The sequence below is a fragment of the Protomyctophum parallelum genome (genome assembly GCF_964188405.1).
Source record: "Protomyctophum parallelum genome assembly, chromosome: 2".
NCBI lineage: Eukaryota > Metazoa > Chordata > Actinopteri > Myctophiformes > Myctophidae > Protomyctophum > Protomyctophum parallelum.
In genome coordinates this window covers 39776418-39800355 of record NC_139699.1, presented here as the reverse complement: position 1 = coordinate 39800355, position 23938 = coordinate 39776418, and the positions used below count along the sequence as shown (strand labels likewise).

The window sequence follows — 23938 nt, the reverse complement described above, 5'->3', positions numbered from 1 at the left end:
ACTGACTGAAGCTGATTCACGACTAACTATCTCCAGACTAGTCCTGCAGTCCCGCAATGAAGGAGAGACAATCTCGCCTCTCACTACAGTCCACTACAATGCCATTCTAGTATTTTGTGAATTTCAATTAACTATAGTCTACAGTTTAACCCATTGCTTCTCAGCTATTTTAATTTCAAGGACCCCCAAATTAAATTGATAGAAAGTAGCCTAGGCCATTTTATTATGATTTTCATCTCTGGACTGGGACCCCAGTCTCCATTCATCCATCCATCCATCTTCAACCGCTTATCCCTAGTCGGGTCGTGGGGGCAACAGCTCCACCAGAGTGTTCCAGACTTCCCTCTCCAGAGCAACATTAGTGACTTCCTCCTGGGGGACCGCAGTCTACATGGCCAAAAGCCAGTGTTGATTTAACTCAAAGTGTAGGCTAGGCCTACAAATGCTCACATCACATCATGGCTATACTAAATGCATTAGAAAACAAAAAACATTCAAAAACGAATGTATATCCGCTTTCTGTCATTTATATTTCCATTTCCACAACAATAAACAGGAAAACATGGCATATTTTGGACATAGTTCGAATGGTGATTAATCATGATTAAATTAATTTTGAAGCTGTGATCATTTGACAGCCCTAGTTATTAGTTATTATTATGTGTCCTTATTAGTGTAGTGTAGTCATCACGTTATGGCTCATACACACTGCCCGGTATTTGCTCCGATTATGCTGTCGGGGAGCAGGAACAATTATATTGGGCAGCTGATCCAGAGGAGGGCGTGGAGGAGTGGGGTGATGTGGAAGGGGTGTTTCTGGTTCCAGAGATTGTCATGGTTGAGCCTGTAGAAAAGGAGACACAGATAAGGGATGAATCAACCACAAAATGTGAGAGTTAATGTTAACAGTGAATAGTAAAAGAAGCTGCAGTTTTGGTCAGTAGAGCCTGCATAATGGGAGAAACATGTCCACCAGGGCAGACGTGAAACAAAGGATAGTGATTTGTTTGATCATAATCATCTTCAGGTTAGCAGCAGTTTTATATTATTCAGAAATGACATATGTAGCAATGCAACAGCCTTACCTCAATGGGGATTGTAGGGCCAGGAAGCACAGCGCGAAGCAAGGCTTGAAAAACCACATTGGTAGTATGTTGTTCCGGCTGTCCTTCTTTCTGCTTTATGGCATAGGTGAGAGCTTCTGGGTTACCTGTCCTTGAGCTGGCAACATAAAGCTGTCCGTGAGTGAAGACAGGGGACGAAAGCCAGACCCCCACTCTTGTAAGTGTCTGTCCTTGGGATTTGTTGATGGTGGTGGCAAAAGCGGTGCGGACTGGAAACTGCCGTCTGGCCCACTCAAAGTAGGAATGTTGAGGATCAGCAATGAACTTGATTCTAGGGATCAGGACTTCCTTTTGTGTGGCTGCAATTTTGCACAGCAGCAGTTTGTTGTTGAGGGTTCTCAGGAAAAACAGTTTGGTGCCATTGCAGAGCCCGTCTTTGGGGCTGATGTTGCGGAGTAGCATCAAGGGCATTCCAGGCTTGAGGGTGATGAGGTGCCTGGGAAATCCACTGGGGCAGAGGGTGTTGAGATATTCCACGTTGAACCGCATTCTGTCTTGGTAGTTCTCCAGGGTATCAGCACTGCTCAGGTTGGTTGACAGACCTGGTATCCAGGTTTCCATTAGGTCGTTGATGGTGTCCACGTCCTTGTTGGTAGGGGCAAGCACTGATCGGCCATCCAGCCAGCCGGTAGTAGTGAAGTTGTTGGGCATATTGGGAAATATTGTTTCGCAAAACATTTTCATGGAGCACTCCTCTGCTGTGTGGTCATTCTCTGTGTTGCTTTGAATGTGGAAATACATGTCATCTGGGATGGGGATGAAGTTGTTTTCATCGTTGGCTGTACCATCACCAATGCTGAGAGTCCATTGGTCAAAGTCCTTCAGGTGTTGGTTTTCACTGGCCCTGACCCTGTTCTCTGTGAGGCTGGAGACTTGGAAGTGTTGCCAGAGGCCTGAGTTATTGAGGCAGCTGTTGACGATTTGGGCAGGATTAGCCCCTTGAACCACTGGAAGACACTGGCGGAAGTCGCCGGCCAAGATGAGGATTTCCCCACCAATTGGACAGTCTGGCTTGTTCGTCAGGTCTCTCAGAGTGTAGTCAAGTCCCTCCAGCAGGAAGCGGTGCAGCATGGTTGCTTCATCAATGAGCAGGAGGCGTGCCCGTCGCACCAGCCTGGCTAGGCTGCTTTGAGCTGTGATGTGGAAGGGTGTGTGTTCTGTTGGGTGGAGAGGTGCTTTCATCCGTGAATGGAATGTTCTCCCTAGGTGTAGGAGTTGTGCAGCAATGCCAGTAGTTGCCATGGCAAGGGCAATACAGCCACCGGGTTCCAGACTGCGCACAGCGTCCAGCAGTGCATTGAGCAGGAAGGTCTTACCACAACCGCCACGTGCTGATATGAAGAGTTGTAAGCTGGCCTGTTGCTGGACTGCCGTCATGACAGTGTCGTAAATCTGTTGTTGAGCAGCAGTGAATTGTGGAATGGATGCCTGTACGTTGGCTTTCAGCTGTGCCACATCATAGTCCAGCTCCTCACGGATAAGCGTCTCTTCGATATTGACCAGCCCATGGACAGTGGCCTTTTCCTCATCTGTCATTTTATCCAGGAGGAAGTCTTGGAGGTCATGTTCATGTGACTGGAGGCGGACTTGCAGATCCAGTCTCACCATGGTTTTGAGTTGCTGGTCAGTGAAGGCCGTTGCACTCTGCTCTGCTCTCCGCTTGAAGTCATCTGTCCAGTCTGGCCAGAAGTCATTAAACAGGCTTGCAGGGTTCGCTGGTTGGCAGAAGATGAGGATGATGACGAATAGGGCACGAATCTGGGGGCAGAGGTGAGTGGCAGCAGCCTCGGTAAGGACAGTGGACCACTCTTGGTCATCATCCAACAGGCCAAGCTCCCTGCACACTGCCTGGTGCCTGGTGTCAAGGCGGCTGCCGTTGACTGAGTAGAGGTCCTCAAAACGTATTTTCTCTTTGGAGTGGTCACTGTGGAGGAGCAGTCTCAGGTAGAACACATCTCCAGCTAGGGGGCTGATGGTGTGGACACGGCCAATGGAGAAAGCATCGTTTTTTCTGAGTTGCCACTTGTTGTTTTTGTAGGTGTATTTGTGAGGCATGTCAACATAGCGCTGCATGTTTGTAGGGTTGTAATCTGGACCCTTGGCTGCCTTCTGTTGAGCATTCAGTTTGAAGAAAGCAGTCAACTCTGTCTGTCTGCCCTGCTCCACCACATTCTCCTCATCACCCTCGGTGAAAACGACGTATTGCTCGTGTTCCAGATGCAAGCGGAGGACTTGGAACAGGAGGCTTGTTGGCGGATATGGGGAATGCGAAGAGTTTCCAGCTGGCCTCACTCGACCCAACAGAATGCATGTCTTCATACTGTAGTCACTAATCTCATCACGGGCAGCCTGGGCGCCCTCCACTTCAACACAAACCATTGCACGGTCCGGCCCCTTGGTCACATATTTGTAGAGATATTTGGCAGCAAGTGCAGAGATGCATACTTCTACATTGATGTGGCAGTTGTATCGGAGGCTGAGGTAGGGGTTGTAAGGCACTACCCAACTGTTGTTGATGTGGTTCCCTTGTTTTTTTGCAGTTCGGCCACCATTATCTGGAGAGCGACGGCGGTAGATAGGATAGGTTTTTTTCGCCACCAACTGATGTTTGGTGCTGGAAGTGTTTGGGGAAGTTCTTCTTGCAGGCTTTGCTGTTGGAGTTGGCTTTCTTCTCCATGCAGGGACTGTTGGGATGCTCTTGTCCACAGGGACCGTGGATCATGTTAGTAAGTACAATGTCCCACAGTGGCTGGCGCTTTGCTTTTTCTTGGGCAGAGATCCCATTTTCATCGGGGTCAGGGGGAAGTTCTGCAGAGACAATTTGATCCACTTGGGCTGGTGTGTTGGGTTTGTCCTGCTGTGCAAGAATGAGGAGGATATGCGTGTGTGGCAAACCTCTTTTTTGAAATTCTGTGACCCAGAGGTTGCCAATGGCTTGGCCAAATGAAGGTGTTGATAGTTGTTTATTAGACGATTGATTTAAACATTGTTTAGTAAAAGTTGATGTTAATAGTATTTAGTATAAGTGACCGGCGCGTCCTCCACCTCCAGAATGTAAACATTAACATGTGCATGATGTGCGCACCCACGGGAAAAGGAATAAAAATAAATGCCCTAAACGTTCTGGGTACTTATTAAGCACTGTTGCAGGACGCCCAACAGCAACGTTTCACCATGGCGTTATTATAGTATGAATGTTAGTGATATGAATGCTTCTATTCCTCTTCGGAAAAATGGCGAATAACACGGTCCTCAATGGAGGTTCGCTCATGTTTGTCCTGCTTAACAACGGTATCGAGGCAGCTGAGCGAGCGGGCGGTGCTTACCGCACGGTGTAATTGTGTACCAAGCATACACACAGACGCACACACATGCATACACCAATCACACACGCAAGTTGTAGGCTAGTCTTTATGAAACTCATACATTATTTAACAATAGGCACCATCAAATACAGACGCACACACACGCATGTACCAATCACACATGCACACACGCAAGTTGTAGGCTAGTTACCTGTAATGGTGGAAAGAGCCGTGGTGTAACATCGTGTCCAAGTAAGTGAGTTGTTCCTGGTCGCAACGTCGTGTCCTCGCGCAGTTCCCATTAAACTAAATCTGTGTGTGTGTGAGAGCCATAGTCAGTGGTCGCGCAGTTCCTGTGTTGTGTGTGTGTGTGTGTGTGTGTGTGTGTGGGGGGGGGGTTGTGTGTGGAGTGGGTGTGGGTCCAGGCGTGTGTGTGTGTGTGTAACCAACTAATGCGAACAGTAACCAACTAAGAACAATGTTGATGTAACTAAGACATTCGCTGAGCGACCTATATTTTAAATGCAGAGATTTAGAAGGAACTAGAAAAAGTGCCCTTCTGGGCACAGGTCTCCACCAGGATTTCTTCCTCAGCCTAGTGGGAATATGCGTGCACAGTTTCATCGCAATCGGACGCTGCGTTGAGGAGTTGTGGCGAATTGTACAAAGCGGGCTACTCCTGAAAACTGTAGGAGCCAATCGTGGCCAATCAGGATGGAATATGAGAAATCAAACAAACCTGTCTTGATCACATGACTATGGAGATCATGTGTACCGATTTGCGTGAAATTTGGATAAAATCTGAAGGAGTAATAATAGAAAATGTGTTTTACATATGTCGGCCTCCTGGTGGCGCTATAAAGAGCAGATGTGAAAAATTCCAGACAAAGGTTTTTCCTTGGCCTCTAGGGAGTTGGCATACAAAGTTATCCACAGATCCGTGCAGTTAGAGGTAAAAACACTTTCCGGCCAGTTATAGCGCCACCTTGAGGCTGAGTTGAAATTGTTCATGTGGCATTTCGTCCTCGGCCTAGTGGGAATGTGGGTGCCCAATTTCACGGAAATCACGCGATGTGTTCATGATTTGCAGCATTTTGTTTGAAACTGAGCACTCCTGTGAACTTTGGAAGCCAATCTTAACCAATCAGGATGGAGTCTGATAAATCTGAAAGACCTGTTTTGTTGAATGGCTCTAGAGAGACTGTGTACCAATTTGCGTGATGTTTGGACAAAATCTGTAGGTGTACTGTGCAAAAACTTGTTTTGCACAAAGCGGCCTCCTGGTGGCGCTATAACAGGCCGTTCTGAAAAGTTTGGGGCAGAGGTTCATCGTTGGCATCCAGGGAGTGTGTGTGCAAAATTTGGCATCGACCGGGTTAACGGTGGCCGAGATTAGCTGCTCACGGACACACGGACGGACGGACGGACACACGGACACACACACGGACGGACGGACGGACACACGGACGGACGGAGTGCAAAACATACTCTCCCCACATGCCTTCGGCCTGGTGGAGACAATAAGCGAAATGGTGAGGCGACTATAGGTAAGGTTTCTCTGCGGAGAGGGAGAGCCATAGGGGAGATCACATTACAGCAGCCAAAGAGGGAGGGGGGGGGGGGGGGGGGGCTGAGAGCTAGTGACGGGTGTGGCTTGGTTGAGTTGGTTGAGTTTTCATTGGCTAGTGGCCGCAGGCCACATGGGCACATCATGGGCACATCTTTTCATTGGCTAGTGACACACTTTTGCGCCACGTGACAACTACTCCAATATAGAATATATATATATATATATATATATATTAGTGGTGGGCATAGATTAATTTTTTTAATCTAGATTAATCTCACTGCAATTCTGGAGTTAATCTAGATTAATCTAGATTAAAATGGCTCATTTGAACTCTGCCGAAAGCATTGAAAATATGTGTGCGCTACCTAAATAATGACCAGAAGTAAATCCTTGAACGGGCCACGTGGCCCATTAGACCAGGAGCCCTATCATAATTGGTAATGAAAATATAATAATAATGTTCAATACGATGTACGTGTGTTATACATTGTTTATTCAGTTAAACACGAATAACCATAAACACGTTACCATACAGGCAATTTGAAACAGTGGGTGCAAGAACAAAGTACCCCCTTTTCTGGGATATGACATTAATTAAACTGTAAACCTAGAGGTGATGAAGAACTGTTTAGAGTCAGTAGCTTTGTGACATGATTTGAGTCCAACCTCTACCTCTCCTTCTTCCACCAGTCACTCAGACAAACAAGCTTGTGCACATTAGTGCTGTCAGTTCACCTCTATAATCCAATTCGAATTTCATTGCTTCATTATTTGTAATATTCGGAAATATTCGAATATTTACATTGTTTATTTTAGCTCATATTTAGCCTATAATAATACACAGAATAACAACCCATTTTTTAATGCTTGCGCAAGTTGGTTACATTGTATTATTAGGCTACTGCCTACCGTCATTGCGACGCATTATCACGGGCCACGGCCCGGTTAAAAACGAGAATGATACACACCATGAACTGACCATAGACAATATCCCCTTTACAGCTCTCTCTTTAGCCTATTAACCAAATTAAAGTCGCCACAATCGCCAGCCTATACACGTAGGACTGGACAGAAAGAGAGTGCAGACAATAATATGCCATACTATTAGGCTGTTGCGCTGCGCTCCTAATGCCTTCTCCACGGCGTGCACCGTGGCACATGAACAATAACAACTCCACGTGGAGTGGACCCACGACGAACCACATATGAATTAGATAATTTATAAGAAATGGCACGGCGGCCATCCTTGCAGGCAGTGACAGAATGAGAATCCTTAGGCTGTAACCTGTTCATTTTGGGGGGCATCAAACAACAGCCTGTTGATGATGAATGATACTATGAAACTTAACAATTAATTAACTAGTACTCACCTAATGACGCCGCCACGGAGGATATACCATGTTTAACGTAATTCCAAAGTGTTTAGCCTACATTGTTTAAGTCATAGACGCATGCGGTTTTTATGAACTTTGGCTAAAAGCATGTTGTTGTTATTATTCCACTGCCACCCGCACCGGTAGACTCAAGACTGTCATGGTAGCTGGCTACAACCTGAAACAACTTCCTCTTCCTCTTCAAAATAAAAGCTGCTTGTAACAATACTTTTATTTCTTAAGTGAACTACAGGATGTAGTAGACGCAGAATGTATAGTGGATAAATCACACAGAAGGCAGGAGAAATAAACTCCGCAGGCAGTCGGGGCTTATTATTTTTAAATCTTGCCAACAGAATGAACTGGGATAATAAATGATAAAAGCTCCATTCGAATGGCAATTTGAAACGTGAAATTCCTAGTTTGCTCGCTTTATGCAGTCAATGCAGACCCAGCTCCCAGACCCAACTTTGAGAATAGATTAATGGCGATAATTTCTTTGACGCGCGATAATATTCTCGCGTTAACGCAGCACGTTAACGCCGATAACGGCCCAGCATTAATATATATATATATATATATACACAGAAAGTACTCACTATGTGGAATGTCTCATTTCAAATGTATTAAAATATTTTGAAAATAGCAGATCTACAAGCTCACAATGCGTTGCATCGTGACGCATTGTGAGCTTGTAGATTGGCTATTTTCAAATGGCCAAAATGTATTGTATAGGGCAGGGGTACTCAACTGGCGGACCGCGGTCCGCGACCGGACCGCGGACCACCTCTTTGCGGACCACCCAAAAAAAAAAAAAATACATTATTTTTTTTAAGTTAATAATATAAATAACATCAGATGGTACATTTCTCATGTGAAATTGCTGCAAAGGCCCCCAAAATGTCCCCCAAGGGCCTCCAAAATTCTGGCGCGCGCTATGCGCGCGCGCGCAGTGTGGCCTGCCAGGGCGTATAACTCCCGGCCTGATTTGGAGTTCCACTCCGGGCCTGCACTCTGCACCCCATTATTGGTTGTGTGGAAGGGGATCTGATTTGTATAAGCTTGGCTTGACCATACTAAACGGGCATAGAGCCCCGCTCTCCGAAGGACGCCGCGCATGGGACCGGACCTCGGTCTTATTAAAAAAAAAATTGTGGACCTTCATCATTTCTAGTTGAGGACCCCTGGTATAGGGATAGTGTTTAATGTAGGCTAGGTCTTGTAATAATAATCAAAGTCACTAGTAACTAAAGTGTTCAAATAAATTTAGTGGAGTAAAAGTACAATATTTGCCTCTGAGATGTAGTGGAGTAGAAGTAAAAGTATTGGAATTGGAAATAAAGTACAAAAAAACTACAAATACCTCAAAATTTTACTTAATTATGTATTTAGTTATTTTCCACCACTGGAACTGAAGTGGTACAGAACTGAAAGCAGCAGCACCGTATTCCCTCAAATAAGTCCAGCCTGTTTTTCTCTGTGTTTTGCTGCAAGTTGCATCAAGTCAGATCTAACGCCAGGGCTCCACTGGGCGCGTCTGCGTCGTGTCTCCGTCAGCGTCGGGAATGTTCCGTTTTAATCAATGGAGGGTGGCTCCACTGCCCGCGTTGCGTTGCGTTGTGCTGCGTTCGGTGATTTTTTTTTTTGCCCCGGTTCGTTTTTTTACGCACGCACGCGTTGACGGCAACATAAAAGAATGTTGCTGACGCGCAGTTTTCAAAAGCCCGCGGTGGAGCACCTCTAGCGTGACGTTGACGTTGTCATGACACGAGCAGGACGCGACGGAGACGCGACGCGCCCAGTGGAGCCCTGGCGTAAGCCCAGATAAATGTGGTGTTGTTAATCTTAACCTTGGTGACCCCAGATTCCATCTGATCGTGGGTGGTCCAATGTCCAGTGTGACCACCTGTTTGGAAAAAAACAGCTCACAACGCAAATGACAATTACTGTGTTCCTTTGACCCTCACATTCTGTAGCTTGTCTGGACAAAGGAGTAGGTGTGCAACAGTTACGGCGAAGCTCCAATGCAGCCCATCTGACGGCAACGCAGGGAATGTTCCCTTTTTAACAGTTTTATTGCCGGGATTAAACAATTGGGTTTCAGGTTTCACTGCCAGGTTCTAAGTTACCTTTGAACAGTCACTGCGCTGACCGCCGAGTTGCTTGTCATGAAAATCCACTTTAAAACGGTGTAATCGCTTGACAGACCACGGTGTTGGTCAGATCTCGATGTTCAGAGGTCATTTCTGATTTGCCGGTGATCGCGATTGGAATATTGGCGTATTTAATATTATATATTGGCGTAGTTCATCAAACTAATCCGTTTATTTGATCATAAAATAAATCTGATTTGATGAAAAGAAAAGCTGTAATATTGAACTTTTTTAACATAATGTGAATATGGTCTATGAAGTCTTGCAGTGGGAGTACAGAAGATTAGGGGCTTCTGTGTCTTTAAAACAACCCACCTCCATACAGGTTATATGACTGGCATTTCTACGTGATGTAACCCAATCACGTTGTGGTTCAGAGCTTTATAGGTTTACACACACACACACACACACACACACACACACACACACACACACACACACACACACACACACACACAAGCGTGTGTACAAGGTTTTATGAGACCAGATCAACATATGGAATGTCAGAACACGAAGGACGGGTGGGGATTCTGGGGAAGGATCAACGTATGGAATGTCAGAACAGGTCAGCTCCATATATGGAGATGAAAGGATTTGAGGTTTGAGGTCAGATGTATAGTTGCTGGCCGGCTCCATATACAGTATGCAGATCTAGGTGATGATCCAGTCTTCTCCATGTATGGTTAATTATCCAGGGTTAGATGAGGTTAGTGTCTTTGACCAAAAATGCACAAGACCTAAGGGACATATGTCCATATATGGAGATCCCTGATGATGTTGAGGTCGCGCTGCTGCGGCAGATCGGCGTGTGCACGCATCCGCCTGGGTGGCGGCAGACTGCTGGACGAGTGCTGTCGCTTTGGCATGGGATCAACTTTGACCAAAAAATGCACAATGAAAAACGGGTATGGCCAGTGTTCATGGCCATATATAGTGTGTCTTGAGTGTAGAGGGTTTGATGATGTCTGTATTGTCTGTCGAGGGTGGTCAAGGAGCAGTGGAGGTGTAATGTGATTGTTTTCCTAGGAGGATCCATTAGTTGATTGTCCCCAGCCAGACACCATCTGATGGTCGGCCAGTAGTGCTGCCCAACACTGTCACAACCCTAAATCTCCTCCTATCCTTTAAGCAGTGTCAGTGAGCTGACCATCTGTTCTGTCTCTGTCTCTGTGTCTCTGTCTGTGTCTCTGTCTCTGTCTCTCTCTCTCTCCCTCTCTCTCTCTCTCTCTTGCAATTATTTGAGATATTCACAACATTTACAAAAAAGCAGAAATAGCTGATCTACAAGCTTACCACGTGTCACAATGTTTCTGCTATTTAAAATAAATAATTACAGTGTGAAATTGTCAGTAAATGTCAGTAATTTCTTTGTATACAGTATTTAAGTTACTTGGCATATCTGCCCTGTCCAATTTTTTATTACGAAGCGTTAAAGGCAATCTGAAATTTCACTTAGATTCATATCAAAGTTCATATCCAATGTTCAATGCCAAAAACACAATTCAATCGTTAATCGCAATTATTTGTGACAATTTATCACCAACTTAAATTTGGAATTGTGACAGCCGTTCTCTCTCTCTCTCTCTCTCTCTCTCTCTCTCTCTCTCTCTCTCTCTCTCTCTCTCTGGGTTTGTGTTTCACATGTGTGTGTCTGTGTTTTGAAAGTGGCACATAGCTGTTGTAACACATGTTTACTACATGCAGGTTGCTATGGCAACACAAGGTTGTGCAGGTTGAGGACTGACAGGAAATGACCAAGCAATGTTATGGTGCAGCATTCTATCAGGTCCCAGCTGGAGGTGCGCTGCCTTTATGCATCCCTGTTCCATTTCCTGTTTTCTTTTATCCCCGCTGTGTGCCGTTTTTAAAGCCCTGGCAACACAACTAAGAGGTTCCTGGTATATCTGACAGAGAGGGGACTGTGTTGTTTGGCAGCTAATGCATTGTGGATGTTCTTTGTAAGCCAGGTTTCAATTTCTAATGCACAACTAAAACAGGAAGAAGATGTGGGAACTTATAATACAATAAAATAAATATATACATACATATATTACCGTATTAGTGTCAGTATTGGCAGTTATGCACAGTTATGGTAATATACTAAAATCACACACACACACACACACACACACACACACACACACACACACACACACACACACACACACACACACACACACACAGACAGACACTATCTAATCCACACTAACTAACACTAGTCCACACTAACCCCATGGCCCTCCGCTGTGTATTAAAGAGGGAACTTGTGAATGGTGTGATTGTGTATTCAGTAAGAGGATGCCGTGTGTGCGTGTGTACGTGTGTGCGTGCGACTTTGTGACATGTGTGTTTTTATGTTAATCCAACAGATCCAGAGGATTTATCCTTTCCCGGTCATGAGTGTGCATTTTTGGCATTCGGTACTTTTGTAGATTACATAATTTAGCACATTGGGAGTTAGTTTGTGTCAGGATCTGACTAAATGATCTGGTGAGATTCATGAGAGCATGTTCTGGTGTGGCGGGTGATTAGCCACCCGACGTACAGTATGGTAGAGGGAGCATGTCCTGGAGGTCCATGGGGCAGAGGGTACAGTATGGTAGAGGGAGCATGTCCTGGAGGTCCATGGGGCAGAGGGTACAGTATGGTAGAGGGAGCATGTCCTGGAGGTCCATGGGGCAGAGGGTACAGTATGGTAGAGGGAGCATGTCCTGGAGGTCCATGGGGCAGAGGGTACAGTATGGTAGAGGGAGCATGTCCTGGAGGTCCATGGGGCAGAGGGTACAGTATGGTAGAGGGAGCATGTCCTGGAGGTCCATGGGGCAGAGGGTACAGTATGGTAGAGGGAGCATGTCCTGGAGGTCCATGGGGCAGAGGGTACAGTATGGTAGAGGGAGCATGTCCTGGAGGTCTATGGGGCAGAGGGGGAGTGTGATTTTGTACAGGACTGTAATACTGTATCGACAGCAACCTGTCTGTGGTTAAGGCTGGTGTGTCCTGGTCATCTCCAATTATTTTGAGGGCCTTCCTCTGAATATTGTCAAGTAGACCAAGATGTGTAGGTGGAGCACTCATCCAGCTGAGTGAGACCTACTGTCCTACTCCATGACACTGCGGACCTGTAGCTTAATGTAGCCTGCAGTTGTTCGGCGCTCTGTGATTGCTGTGTGGACAGAATCATTCATATCTGTGTGTTTATTGATCCTGTTATGATCCTGTTATGATCTTATGTGTCTCCTTCTTCACAGTGGTGATGCCTTGAAGCTGCTTCCCCTCCACAGCCCCAGTGAAGGACCTTGAAGCTCCAGGCCCAGTGAAGGACGTGCTTAATGGGAACCCCTCTGCTCCGCCATGACTGCTCGTGATGGCGAGGGTGGCGGAGGCATCGGCGGCATGGGCACTCTTGGCCGCCGGCAGCGCTTCGAGAACTCGGAGTTCACCGTCCGCATCTACCCGGGCGACCTGGCCGAGGGGACCATCTACTGCCCGGTCAGCGCCCGCAAGACCACCACGGCCGCGGACGCCATCGAGCGGGTCCTGGAGCGGCTGGAGCTGGACCGGGCCAAGTGCTACGTGCTGGCCGAGGTGAAGGAATTTGGCGGCGAGGAGTGGATCCTCAACCCCAGCGACTGCCCCGTCCAGAGGATGATGCTGTGGCCGCGCGTGGCTCTGGAGCAGCGCTCCTTCTGCGCCGGCGGGTACGGATGGCTCCCATTTATACAATGTTCCATTTAATCCGTAATAGGATAGAAATGGAATATTAATTTATATATGTATATATGTGTTTGTGTGCTTTTTTATTATTATTATTATTATTATTATTTTTTTTAATAAAAAAATTAATCTGTTGCTGCTGCAAAGGCTATATTGTCGTTCAAACCCTGCCCATAGTAACTGTCGCATGAATGGTTCTAGGTTGCTAAGCAACGGATACAACCGGACATGAACCGGAAGTGAAGATTTCGCCTGCCATCAGCCTTTAGGAAAACGCATTTATCTCAGATTATTTTCCCAGATTGCGTTGTTGGTCAAAACAAGCTTCATTCAATGGCCCATATACGGTAACTAAAGAACCGATGATCGCGTTTACAGTCAGAACTCAGAATGTATTTTCTGGGTGAAAGAAATTTTTTATCGTCCGCCAGTGCAGCCACTCTACACAGCGTTTGTTTGCTTCCAGTTCACATATTGGGAACATAATATTGAGATATTGAGATCTCCCTCATCGGCGGTGAAGCGTTGGATTAGACTTGGCGTAGATCTCTGTCAACGGCAGGGAATACTGCCGTTAAATACTATTTCAATTTTGGTCTCTTTTCCACACCATCCCATAGCGGGGGGGAGGACTACCGCTTCCTGCTTCGCCTCAAGAACCTGGATGGCTCCATCCACTACGGCGGCAGCCTCCAGATGTGGCTGCAGGTGACGGAGGAGAGGCGGGACATGGTGGAGCGAGGCCTGCTGCCGCAGCCCGAGACGCGCGGAGGTCACCACCCCGACCTGTGCCGCCTGCCCGAGCTGACGGAGCGCTCTCTGCTGGATAACCTGCGCTCACGCTTCCGCCAGGTAGGGATCACGGAACCATAGTCTCTGTTATTGTTTATCGTTTATCGTGAAAACACTCACAATGATCGTATTGTGGAGATGTAGGGGCTGCTGTCAGCCTTTAAGGGCCTTTCAAACGTGAATGGCGTTGTTGCCTGGATCAACGACAGGACTCCTCCAGGTCTGCTCAAGAGGGGTGCAACAACGAAAGCGTAAAAAAAAAGCTAAACAGTATCCAGGTCTAGTGAGTCCTGGCGTATGCATGAAACGAGCATGCACGCTACAAATTCACGTAAATACACTTGCATTATTGCACCGCGACTGCTCCCCAGTGCTCCGCGCAAAAATGCAGGTGTAATTGAAAATGAACTATAGGCGCGTTATATCGCTTCAAAGGCCCTTTACACATTTAGGTTGACGATTAATTGTCTCACAAGTAATTAGTTAACGATTCTAATTAGTTTTTTGGCGTTGGAAATTGGAACATTTAGTGAGTAGAAATTACAATTCTGTTTGGCTTTTAGGCTTTGTCATAAAAAAGTGCACAGGGCACATGACATGACAAATACCTGAAATATAACAAGAAAAAGTGTTAAAATGTTATACTTAAAAAAACAGCGGAAATAGCAGATCTACAAGCTTACAACTTAAGCGTATTACAGCTAATGTTTGTATTTACATTTTCCAACAAAAATAATTGCGACCCTCTCGAATAATTGCGATCGTACCGATCATGTAATAATCGTGACAAACCCCCCCCTCACCAGGAGCGGATCTACACCTACGTGGGGAGCATCCTCATCGTCATCAACCCCTTCAAGTTCCTGCCCATCTACAACCCCAAGTACGTGAAGATGTACGACAATCACGCGCTGGGCGAGCTGGAGCCGCACATCTACGCCGTGGCCGACGTGGCATACCACGCCATGCTGCAGCGGCAGAGGAACCAGTGCATCGTCATCTCCGGGGAGAGCGGCTCGGGCAAGACCCAGAGCACCAACTTCCTCATCCACCACCTGACGGCGCTCAGCCAGAAGGGCTTCGCCAGCGGGGTGGAGCAGATCATCCTTGGGGCGGGACCGGTGCTGGAGGTACGCCGAAAAATAAACACACATTTTGGTACCATGAGCTTGATTGAAAGATGTTTCATACGCTGAATTAATTTGTTTTATCGCGCTCTGGGAAGCCATGGGCTTCCGGTGGGGTGCTTTTATTTTCTTTCCACTAATCCTACACACGTTCTGAATGCCCCTGTCGACAGATTCAGCAGCACAGCTCGGAATCTGTTCTTGAGAGAGATTGGTTTTATTCTGACTACTCTGATAAGTGGAACGCCACTTTTGTTTGTATACCATTGTTGTCGACAACACATATTTGTCCACGGAAAATGCACGATTGCCCTGTATAAGTTGCATCACTCTAGCCTAGACCAATAATGATGCAGAAAAAAGGGATGAATACCATTCACGTGGATAAACTACAGCAGCCGTGTTGGTTCGGTGTTGGTAAATGGTCCATGGTCGATAACTCTGGGGGAGTCCGGGATCAAACCGGGAACCTTCCGGTTGCCAAGCGACCACTCTAGCCCTGAACCACCGCCGCTCCTATGTTCACCACTCTAGCCCTGAGCCACCTCCACCCCTATGTTCACCACTCTAGCCCTGAGCCACCTCCACCCCTATGTTCACCACTCTAGCCCTGAGCCACCTCCACCCCTATGTTCACCACTCTAGCCCTGAGCCACCTCCACCCCTATGTTCACCACTCTAGCCCTGAGCCACCTCCACCCCTATGTTCACCACTCTAGCCCTGAGCCACCTCCACCCCTATGTTCACCACTCTAGGCCTGAGCCACCTCCACCCCTATGTTCACCACTCTAGCCCTGAACCACCGCCGCTCCTATGTTCACCACTCTGCATGCATGTTGGTTTGGTGTTCATGTGAGCTGCTGTGTGTCTTGTATAATATATATTAGTTATGCAACTGTGCTTTGGCAAAAACAATCTGTCTCCAGGACCCGCTCAGAGTTATGTCTGCTCCATAAACGGCATCATTACAGTTTGAGTCCAGCTGCGTGTGGATTATATATACAGTAGTACACAGAGGAGCTTCTCTTCATACAGTAGGCATTAGGTACAGTAGTAGAGCTACCAATGTTTACAGCCATGGTGTTGGTGTAACATTAAGCATTAGGTAGTAGGACTACCAATGTTACAGACGTAGTGTTGGTTATATCTAATGTCCCAATTCTTACTAGAATGCTCATTGACTGCTCACCTAAAAAGGCTTTTGAACGTGTGGCGAAGAATAGACGCTCTCATTGAAAACCATTCAAAACTAGACAAAGTGCCAATCGGCACAGGTCTCCACCAGGGCAGGTCAGGTTGTGGCCTCATGGTGGCGCTATAACAGGCTGTTGAGGAAGATTTGGGCCGGAGGTTCGTGTTGGAGGGATGCAGGTACAATGTTTTTCCATGTGTGCATACATAAGTTGTATACAGATCGATGCAGTTATAGCTAAAAACAGGAATTGGCCTGTTATAGCGCCACCGTGAGGCTGATTTTGAGGAAATAATTGTGGCATGTCGTCCTCGGCCTAGTGAAAATGTGCGTGTATAATTTAACGGAAATTGCACACTGTGTTTGTGATTTGTGGCCTTTTTTCGAAATGGACGAATCGTGTGAGCTTTCCATAAGTTTGGATTTTATACTATTGTCAGTGGCAAGTGCCACTGACGATAGCTGATGTACACGCGACCCTTGTAGATGAATGTGCAACCATGTAGAAATCAGGCTTAACATTTTTACTGCATATGGTATTCACAGTCAGTGGTGTAAATTAACTAAGTACATTACTCAAGTACAGGAGGGATTATTTACTTTACTGGAGTGTTTCCAACTAGTTACTTTGTAGATTATTATTACAAAACAAACATTAATCACTGCAGCCCTATATACATTTCGACCATTTGAAAATAGCAGATCTACAAGCTCACAATTGGTTGCAAGCTTGTGACGCATAGTGAGCTTGTAGATCTGCTATTTTCAAAAGATCTTTTTTTATCCACTTTATAAATCCTGTACAACGAGCACTTTCTACTTTGGTACTTCTAAGTGCATTTTGATACCAATACATTTGTACTTTAACTCAAGTACATTTTCAATTCCAGACTTTTGTCTTGTAACAGAGTGTTTCTACATTGCAGTATTGTTACTTTTTCTTTTTGAGTACATTTCAGTACTTTTTCCAACAGCGTTCACAGTCACACAGTGTAACGTGTTCCCACTCTAAAGGTGTCAGTGAAGGAAGCAGAGAGGCCTCGCCAGCAGTGGTTAGATCAGAGACTGTTGCACCACCACCTCCGCGTGCCTCAAGACATTCCAGTCATATTCTCAGAGTTGTGGGACTTGTCACTTCCACACAGCTAGGCCCGTCCAGAAAGCTTTGACTAATTCACAGCCAGCCACACATTCTTTGCTCTCCTGTTTTTCAATCACCTACACATAGACGTGTATACATTCCAGAACGTTGCTCAACGCCTTTCTAGTTTCTACCATCATCTAGGCACAGTTGACAGTTCTGTATCAGTGTTGATTTTGACTTAGTTTTACTCTTAGTCTTTTGAATAAAATGTAATTTAGTTTTTGTCATAATTATTTTAGTCTTCTGAAATGTTTTGGTGTCTAGTTTTAGTCGACTAAATCTACAGTTAACACATTGACTGCTACCATTTATTGAAAAATTAGGATCTAATTACTGCCAGCATTTATTGAAAAATTAGGATTTAATACTGCCAGATTTTTTTTTTAATTTGAGCTCTTATTTTGAAAAGCCGCCATTTCCTGTCAGTTAGCAGTATAAAAGCAGTTGAAAGAAATGGATAGGCGATCTAAGATGGACGATCCAATGTTGTGCTAACAACACAGCTAGCTAACAGGCTAACGTGAGTAGCATTATGGGTCGCTCGACCGAATGCACCGAAAGTGCAATTGACTGAAATCTCAGTCAATGGCAGTGAGCGTCAGTATCAAAATTAGGCTTCAATTGACAAAGATCTTTGTCAATGGCGGACAGCGTCAGTATCAAAATTAGGCTTCAATTGACAAAGATCTTTGGCAATGGCAGTCAAAGTGTTGTAATGTATTTAGGCGGTGCCTTGATGGCGTCGTAATGGCTGATTTATTCTTGTTTCATGCTGAAAATGGATCTACAAGTGAACTTGTTGATCTGCTATTTTCAGAGTGAAAAACAAGTGCAACCAATCATTAAATGACTTGTCTTTTAGTTCTCTTCTCCACTAGTCCTTCGGACTCCCTCCCTAATATTTTATGTCTAGATTTTATTTGTTGATGAAGGTCAATATATAGAGATTGAGGAAATCACCAAGGCTATGTTCATTCCAGAACGTTGCCCAACGCCTTCATCCTACCATCATAAGCACAATAGTGTATCAGTACCAGATGAGGCTCCGCTCAGTGACATCATCATATTTTAGGAGTAGAGTATCGTTTGTCGTCACCGCATGTCACCACAGACTGTTGATTATGTTCCTCTTCCATTGAACAGAACAGGGGAATTCTGGTTTGTCACGGTCCTAAGCTACATCTCGTACATACTGTCCTGTGCTACTTTCCTTCAGGTAGCCTCAGTCCACACTATTCTACTGTCCTATGTGCTATATTCCTTCAGGTAGCCTCAGTCAGTGCACACTGTAGTATTATTCTGTCCTGTTCTATTGACTGGCCTGTCTCTTTCAGGTAGTCCCAGGCCCTCCAGAGTCCACACTGTATTGTACTACCCTTTATGCTATTGACTGGCCTGTCTCCTCTCCTGTTAATGCGTACCGTAAGCAGCACGGTTGGTTAATCTCCAATGCAGCAACACCACTGAGTAGTTTGTGAGTGCAGAGGATCAGCTGCTAACTGTTTGCACACTAGAGATTACCTACTGTATCTCCCCATTGGACTGAAGGCTGCTGCTGAGAGACAGACAAGCAGGCAGGCAGGCAGGCAGGCGCGGCGGGCAGCTCATAACGTCATAGACCAATACTTCATCTTCATTTCCTTCTACATGCTTCTCTATTGGGTAATTATAGAGACAAGTATGTATGTGGTATGCAGAAATAAGTTGCATATAAGTTGCCTCTGAGCATGAGTCTATGCAGTAGTGCAAGTTTTCCGCATCATGGTGGGGGGGCCCAGTGTCACATCTTGTTAAGCGGCCAGAAAGCTTAGCAGCACCCCTCGCTGTTATCACAACTTAGCGCCACAGGCTAGGCAGACAAACAGGCCGGCAGAGTTTAGCAGAACATGTTCTTTTCGGCTAACGAGTGGTTAGCGAAGAATCTTGGCCGAAAGCCAAGAACACTATAGGACCGTAGGAAGTACATACATACAACTAATGTATTGTATAGCTCTGTGTTTATTTTACTGTAATGCACTGTATTATCTCTGGGTTCTAGGTATTTTAGGCATAGTTAATTTGAGAGCATAACTAATAGCAATAAAATAGTTCTGCAGGTTCTGGGTAACAGAAGATGTTACTACTGTAACATTTGAGCATTGACAAAGGATATATGTCCTTGAAAACGCTAGAAATATGTAGTTTATATAATAAAGATTTGCTGAACACAGCACAGCATGCTTCTTTACCTACCTTCTTTCACATCAGTGTTAATTTTGACAGCAAATTCTTATCTGGTTTTAGTCTGTCTTTTGAACAAAATTTCATTCAGTTTTACTTACATTTTAGTAATCTGAAAGGTTTTACTTTTAGTCTACTAAAGTCTTAGTTTACTTTTGGTACTTTAAGTACATGTTGCCAATACCTTTGTACTTTTACTCAAGTAAATGTTGAATACTTGACTTTTACTGGTATTTCTGCATTGAGGTATAAAATGTGTGAGTACTTTTACCACCACTGGGGTCCAGGCATGCAGATCCACATGCAGCATGTTAACTCTTCATGGCAGATATCACTTACAAACGTCTCTGTCTCTTTGGAGGCTTGCCAATAGCAGTGGTTAACTGTTACCGTCCTGACAAGCCCCGTCACTTAAGTGTGTTCATGCTAATCAATTGTTGGACTGATGTAGATTGATGCCTGGATCGGAGATGCACAGTACAAGTAGCAGCACGTTATCGTGATTACTCTTGTGCAAAATAAGTAATAAAAAGGAGATGTATGAATAGAATGCATCAGTTATTATTTTGTGCAACAGAATTTGTTTTTTCTCTCAATCTTTATCTCACCTTCAAACTTCTCTGGGGTGGGGCGGCTCTTGTATTCTTGTAGGCCTATTTGTTTTACTAGGGTTAAGGTTAGAAAAAAGATCAGCTCAGCAGCCTTGTGGTTAGAGTGTCCGCCCTGAGACTGGGAGGTCGGGGTTCGATCCCCGGCTGGGTCATACCAAAGACTCTGAAAAATGGGACCAGTGCCTCCCTGCTTGGCACTCAGCATCAAGGGTTGGATTGGGGGTAAGTCCCTGCGACATACTAGCGTCATGTCCACGGGGTGCACAATTTACAATTTACAATTTAGGCATTTAGCAGACGCTCTTAATCCAGAGCGACTTACATTAAGCAAGAACAAAAAAGCATGGGAATACATCACATAAAAACATTTATCAAGAAACATGCGTAAGCTAAGAAAGTAACAGTGGAATATCTATATAATGAAGCTATACACTAAACTATACATCTATACTACTATGCTATACATATGTACTATGACGTGCTATGACTACATACAATGCAATTATAGTGCTGTCTACATAACATGCTATAAGTCTGTATCAAATGCTATCTAAGTCTACAGAAATGCTATCTAAGTGGGTGGGGTAAGTGCTATGGGCCATGATGGAGTCTGAAAAGGTGGGTTTTCAGACTACGGCGGAAGATTGGGAGTGATGCTGCAGTTCTGACTGCAATGGGAAGTGCATTCCACAGTTTTGGAGCCAGAAGGGAGAAGAGTTTGGGACGTGTGGAGCGTTGTCCCGGCGTTTTTAGTGAGGGTACTTCCAGCTTCCCTGCGTTGGCTGATCTGAGTGCGCGGGAGGGTTTGTAGGGTTCGATCATACTTGCAAGATATGGGGGAGCCATACCTTTGGTTGCTTTGAATGCCAGCATCAGAGTTTTGTATTCTGTGCGGGCAGCGACCGGGAGCCAGTGGAGGGAGCGGAGCAGGGGGGAGACATGTGAGAACTTTGGCTGGTTGAAGACCAAGCGAGCTGCGGCATTTTGGATCAGCTGGAGAGGCTTAAGTGCACATGCTGGTAGGCCAGTAAGGAGGGAGTTACAATAGTCGAGTTTTGACAAGACTGTTGCCTGGATTAGGAGCTGGGCTGATTCCTGGGTGAGGAACGGTCTAATTCATCGTAGTGTACTTGTACATCAAGCTGCCTCATGCTACAGAAACAGAAGATAGGCTCCTGCCCTATGGGCCTCATGTCTCTGCAAGGCTTACTTTAACTTATAGTTTTTCTGAGGTTAAGTTTTGGCATAGTTTTCCTGAGCTGAAAGCAGTCAGACTTTATAGAGGACCAAATATAGGACACGGAAATCACTATTGATATGACGGCTGATCTTTCTTCATGAGCTGCAATAAACATTAACTTTATCCTAGTAGACTCTCTTCTCCCTGTATGAGCCGGTGCTGTGGTTGAGTACAAGGTTGTGTCATGCGCAAAACGAACAGATTTACAAGCAATTGACACGGCATGGTACACCGCAAAGTTATGATGGGAGTGAATGGACGAGTGTTAAGATAACGTGTGTTCTCTCCTCTCCAAGTTTGATGTCCTGTGTGAACGCTAACCGGACCAAAATCTAAATGCAACAATTTAAACATGATCCAGACCTTCTATAAGCGAACTTTGGGTGTGAAAGCCCCCTAAGGTTAGAGTAAGGTTAGGTTTAACCATTTAGGCATAGTGTACTGAAGATACGTTTAGGAATACCAGGCTAAGCAATTCCGCCAGCTGTAGGCCCGGTGCGACGGTGTTTTAGGCCAGTTCCGCCAGCTGTAGGCCCGGTGCGATGGTGTTTTAGGCCAGTTCCGCCAGCTGTAGGCAATTTACAATTTAGGCATTTAGCAGAGTAAGCAGACACTCTTAATCCAGAGCGACTTACATTAAGCAAGAACAAAAAAGCATGGGAATACATCACATAAGGCCCGGTGCGACGGTGTTTTAGGCCAGTTCCGCCAGCTGTAGGCCCGGTGCGACGGTGTTTTAGGCCAGTTCCGCCAGCTGTAGGCCCGGTGCGACGGTGCTTTAGGCCAGTTCCGCCAGCTGTAGGCCCGGTGCGACGGTGTTTTAGGCCAGTTCCGCCAGCTGTAGGCCCGGTGCGACAGTGTTTTAGGCCAGTTCCGCCAGCTGTAGGCCCGGTGCGACAGTGTTTTAGGCCAGTTCCGCCAGCTGTAGGCCCGGTGCGACGGTGTTTTAGGCCAGTTCCGCCAGCTGTTCCCGGTGCGACGGTGTTTTAGGCCAGTTCCGCCAGCTGTAGGCCCGGTGCGACGGTGTTTTAGGCCAGTTCCGCCAGCTGTAGGCCCGGTGCGACGGTGCTTTAGGCCAGTTCCGCCAGCTGTAGGCCCGGTGCGACAGTGTTTTAGGCCAGTTCTGCCAGCTGTAGGCCCGGTGCGACAGTGTTTTAGGCCAGTTCCGCCAGCTGTAGGCCCGGTGCGACAGTGTTTTAGGCCAGTTCCGCCAGCTGTAGGCCCGGTGCAACAGTGTTTTAGGCCAGTTCCGCCAGCTGTAGGCCCGGTGCGACGGTGTTTTAGGCCAGTTCCGCCAGCTGTAGGCCCGGTGCGACAGTGTTTTAGGCCAGTTCCGCCAGCTGTAGGCCCGGTGCGACGGTGTTTTTGGGCAAGCGTTCTAGTATCCAACAAAGCAAGTGCACTTAAGCCTCTCCAACTGATCCAAAATGCCGCAGCTCGCTTGGTCTTCAACCAGCCAAAATTCTCACATGTCTCCCCCCTGCTCTGCTCCCTCCACTGGCTCCCGGTCGCTGCCTGCACAGAATACAAAACTCTGATGCTGGCATTCAAAGCAACCAAAGGTATGGCTCCCCCATATCTTGCAAGTATGATTGAACCCTACAAACCCTCCCGCGCACTCAGATCAGCCAAGGCAGGGAAGCTGGAAGTACCCTCACTAAAAACGCCGGGACAACGCTCCACACGTCCCAAACTCTTCTCCCTTCTGGCTCCAAAACTGTGGAATACACTTCCCATTGCAGTCAGAACTGCAGCATCACTCCCAGTCTGAAAACTCACCTTTTCAGACTCCATCATGGCCCATAGCACTTACCCTACCCCCTTAGATAGAATTTCTGTAGACTTAGATAGCATTTGATACAGATTTATAGCATGTTATGTAGACAGCACTATAATTGCATTGTATGTAGCCAACTAACCATAGCACGTCATAGTACATATGTATAGCATAGTATAGTATATATGTATAGTTTCATTATATAGATATTCCACTGTTATGTTCTTGATAAATGCTTTTTATGTGATTTTATGTGATGTATGATGCTTTTTGTTCTTGCTTAATGTAAGTCGCTCTGGATTAAGAGCGTCTGCTAAATGCCTAAATTGTAAATTGTAAATCTGCTCTCATCCTATCTAGTACTTATCCACTGTCCATCACCGTTTACGTGCTACTAGATGCTAGATATGACAGATCTTCACATTAAAACAAAGCTTGAAGTATTTGTTTTAGCTGGTTATCTCTGCAACTATAAATGAAACGCAGATGTGAGTGAGGAGGAGGGCTTCAGAAAGAATGTCGTATTACTTTATCCTGAGTGCTTAAAGCTTGTACAGCTTATGGTGTATATTGCATTATATTATATACTATATAG

At 45.8% G+C, this 23938-nt stretch overlaps 1 protein-coding gene across 8 annotated transcripts in view; it reads left to right on the top strand.

Moving 5' to 3' along the window:
- Positions 1-23938, top strand: part of myo9aa (myosin IXAa) — a 156809-nt gene that overhangs the window by 26286 nt on the left and 106585 nt on the right. For all 8 annotated transcript variants that reach the window (XM_083758574.1, XM_083758575.1, XM_083758571.1 and 5 more), the window contains exons 2-4: positions 12774-13223; positions 13860-14091; positions 14838-15161. In XM_083758574.1, the coding sequence (XP_083614700.1) occupies positions 12877-13223; positions 13860-14091; positions 14838-15161 (903 nt within the window). In that variant the 5' untranslated portion in view covers positions 12774-12876. The remainder of the gene's footprint in view (positions 1-12773; positions 13224-13859; positions 14092-14837; positions 15162-23938) is intronic.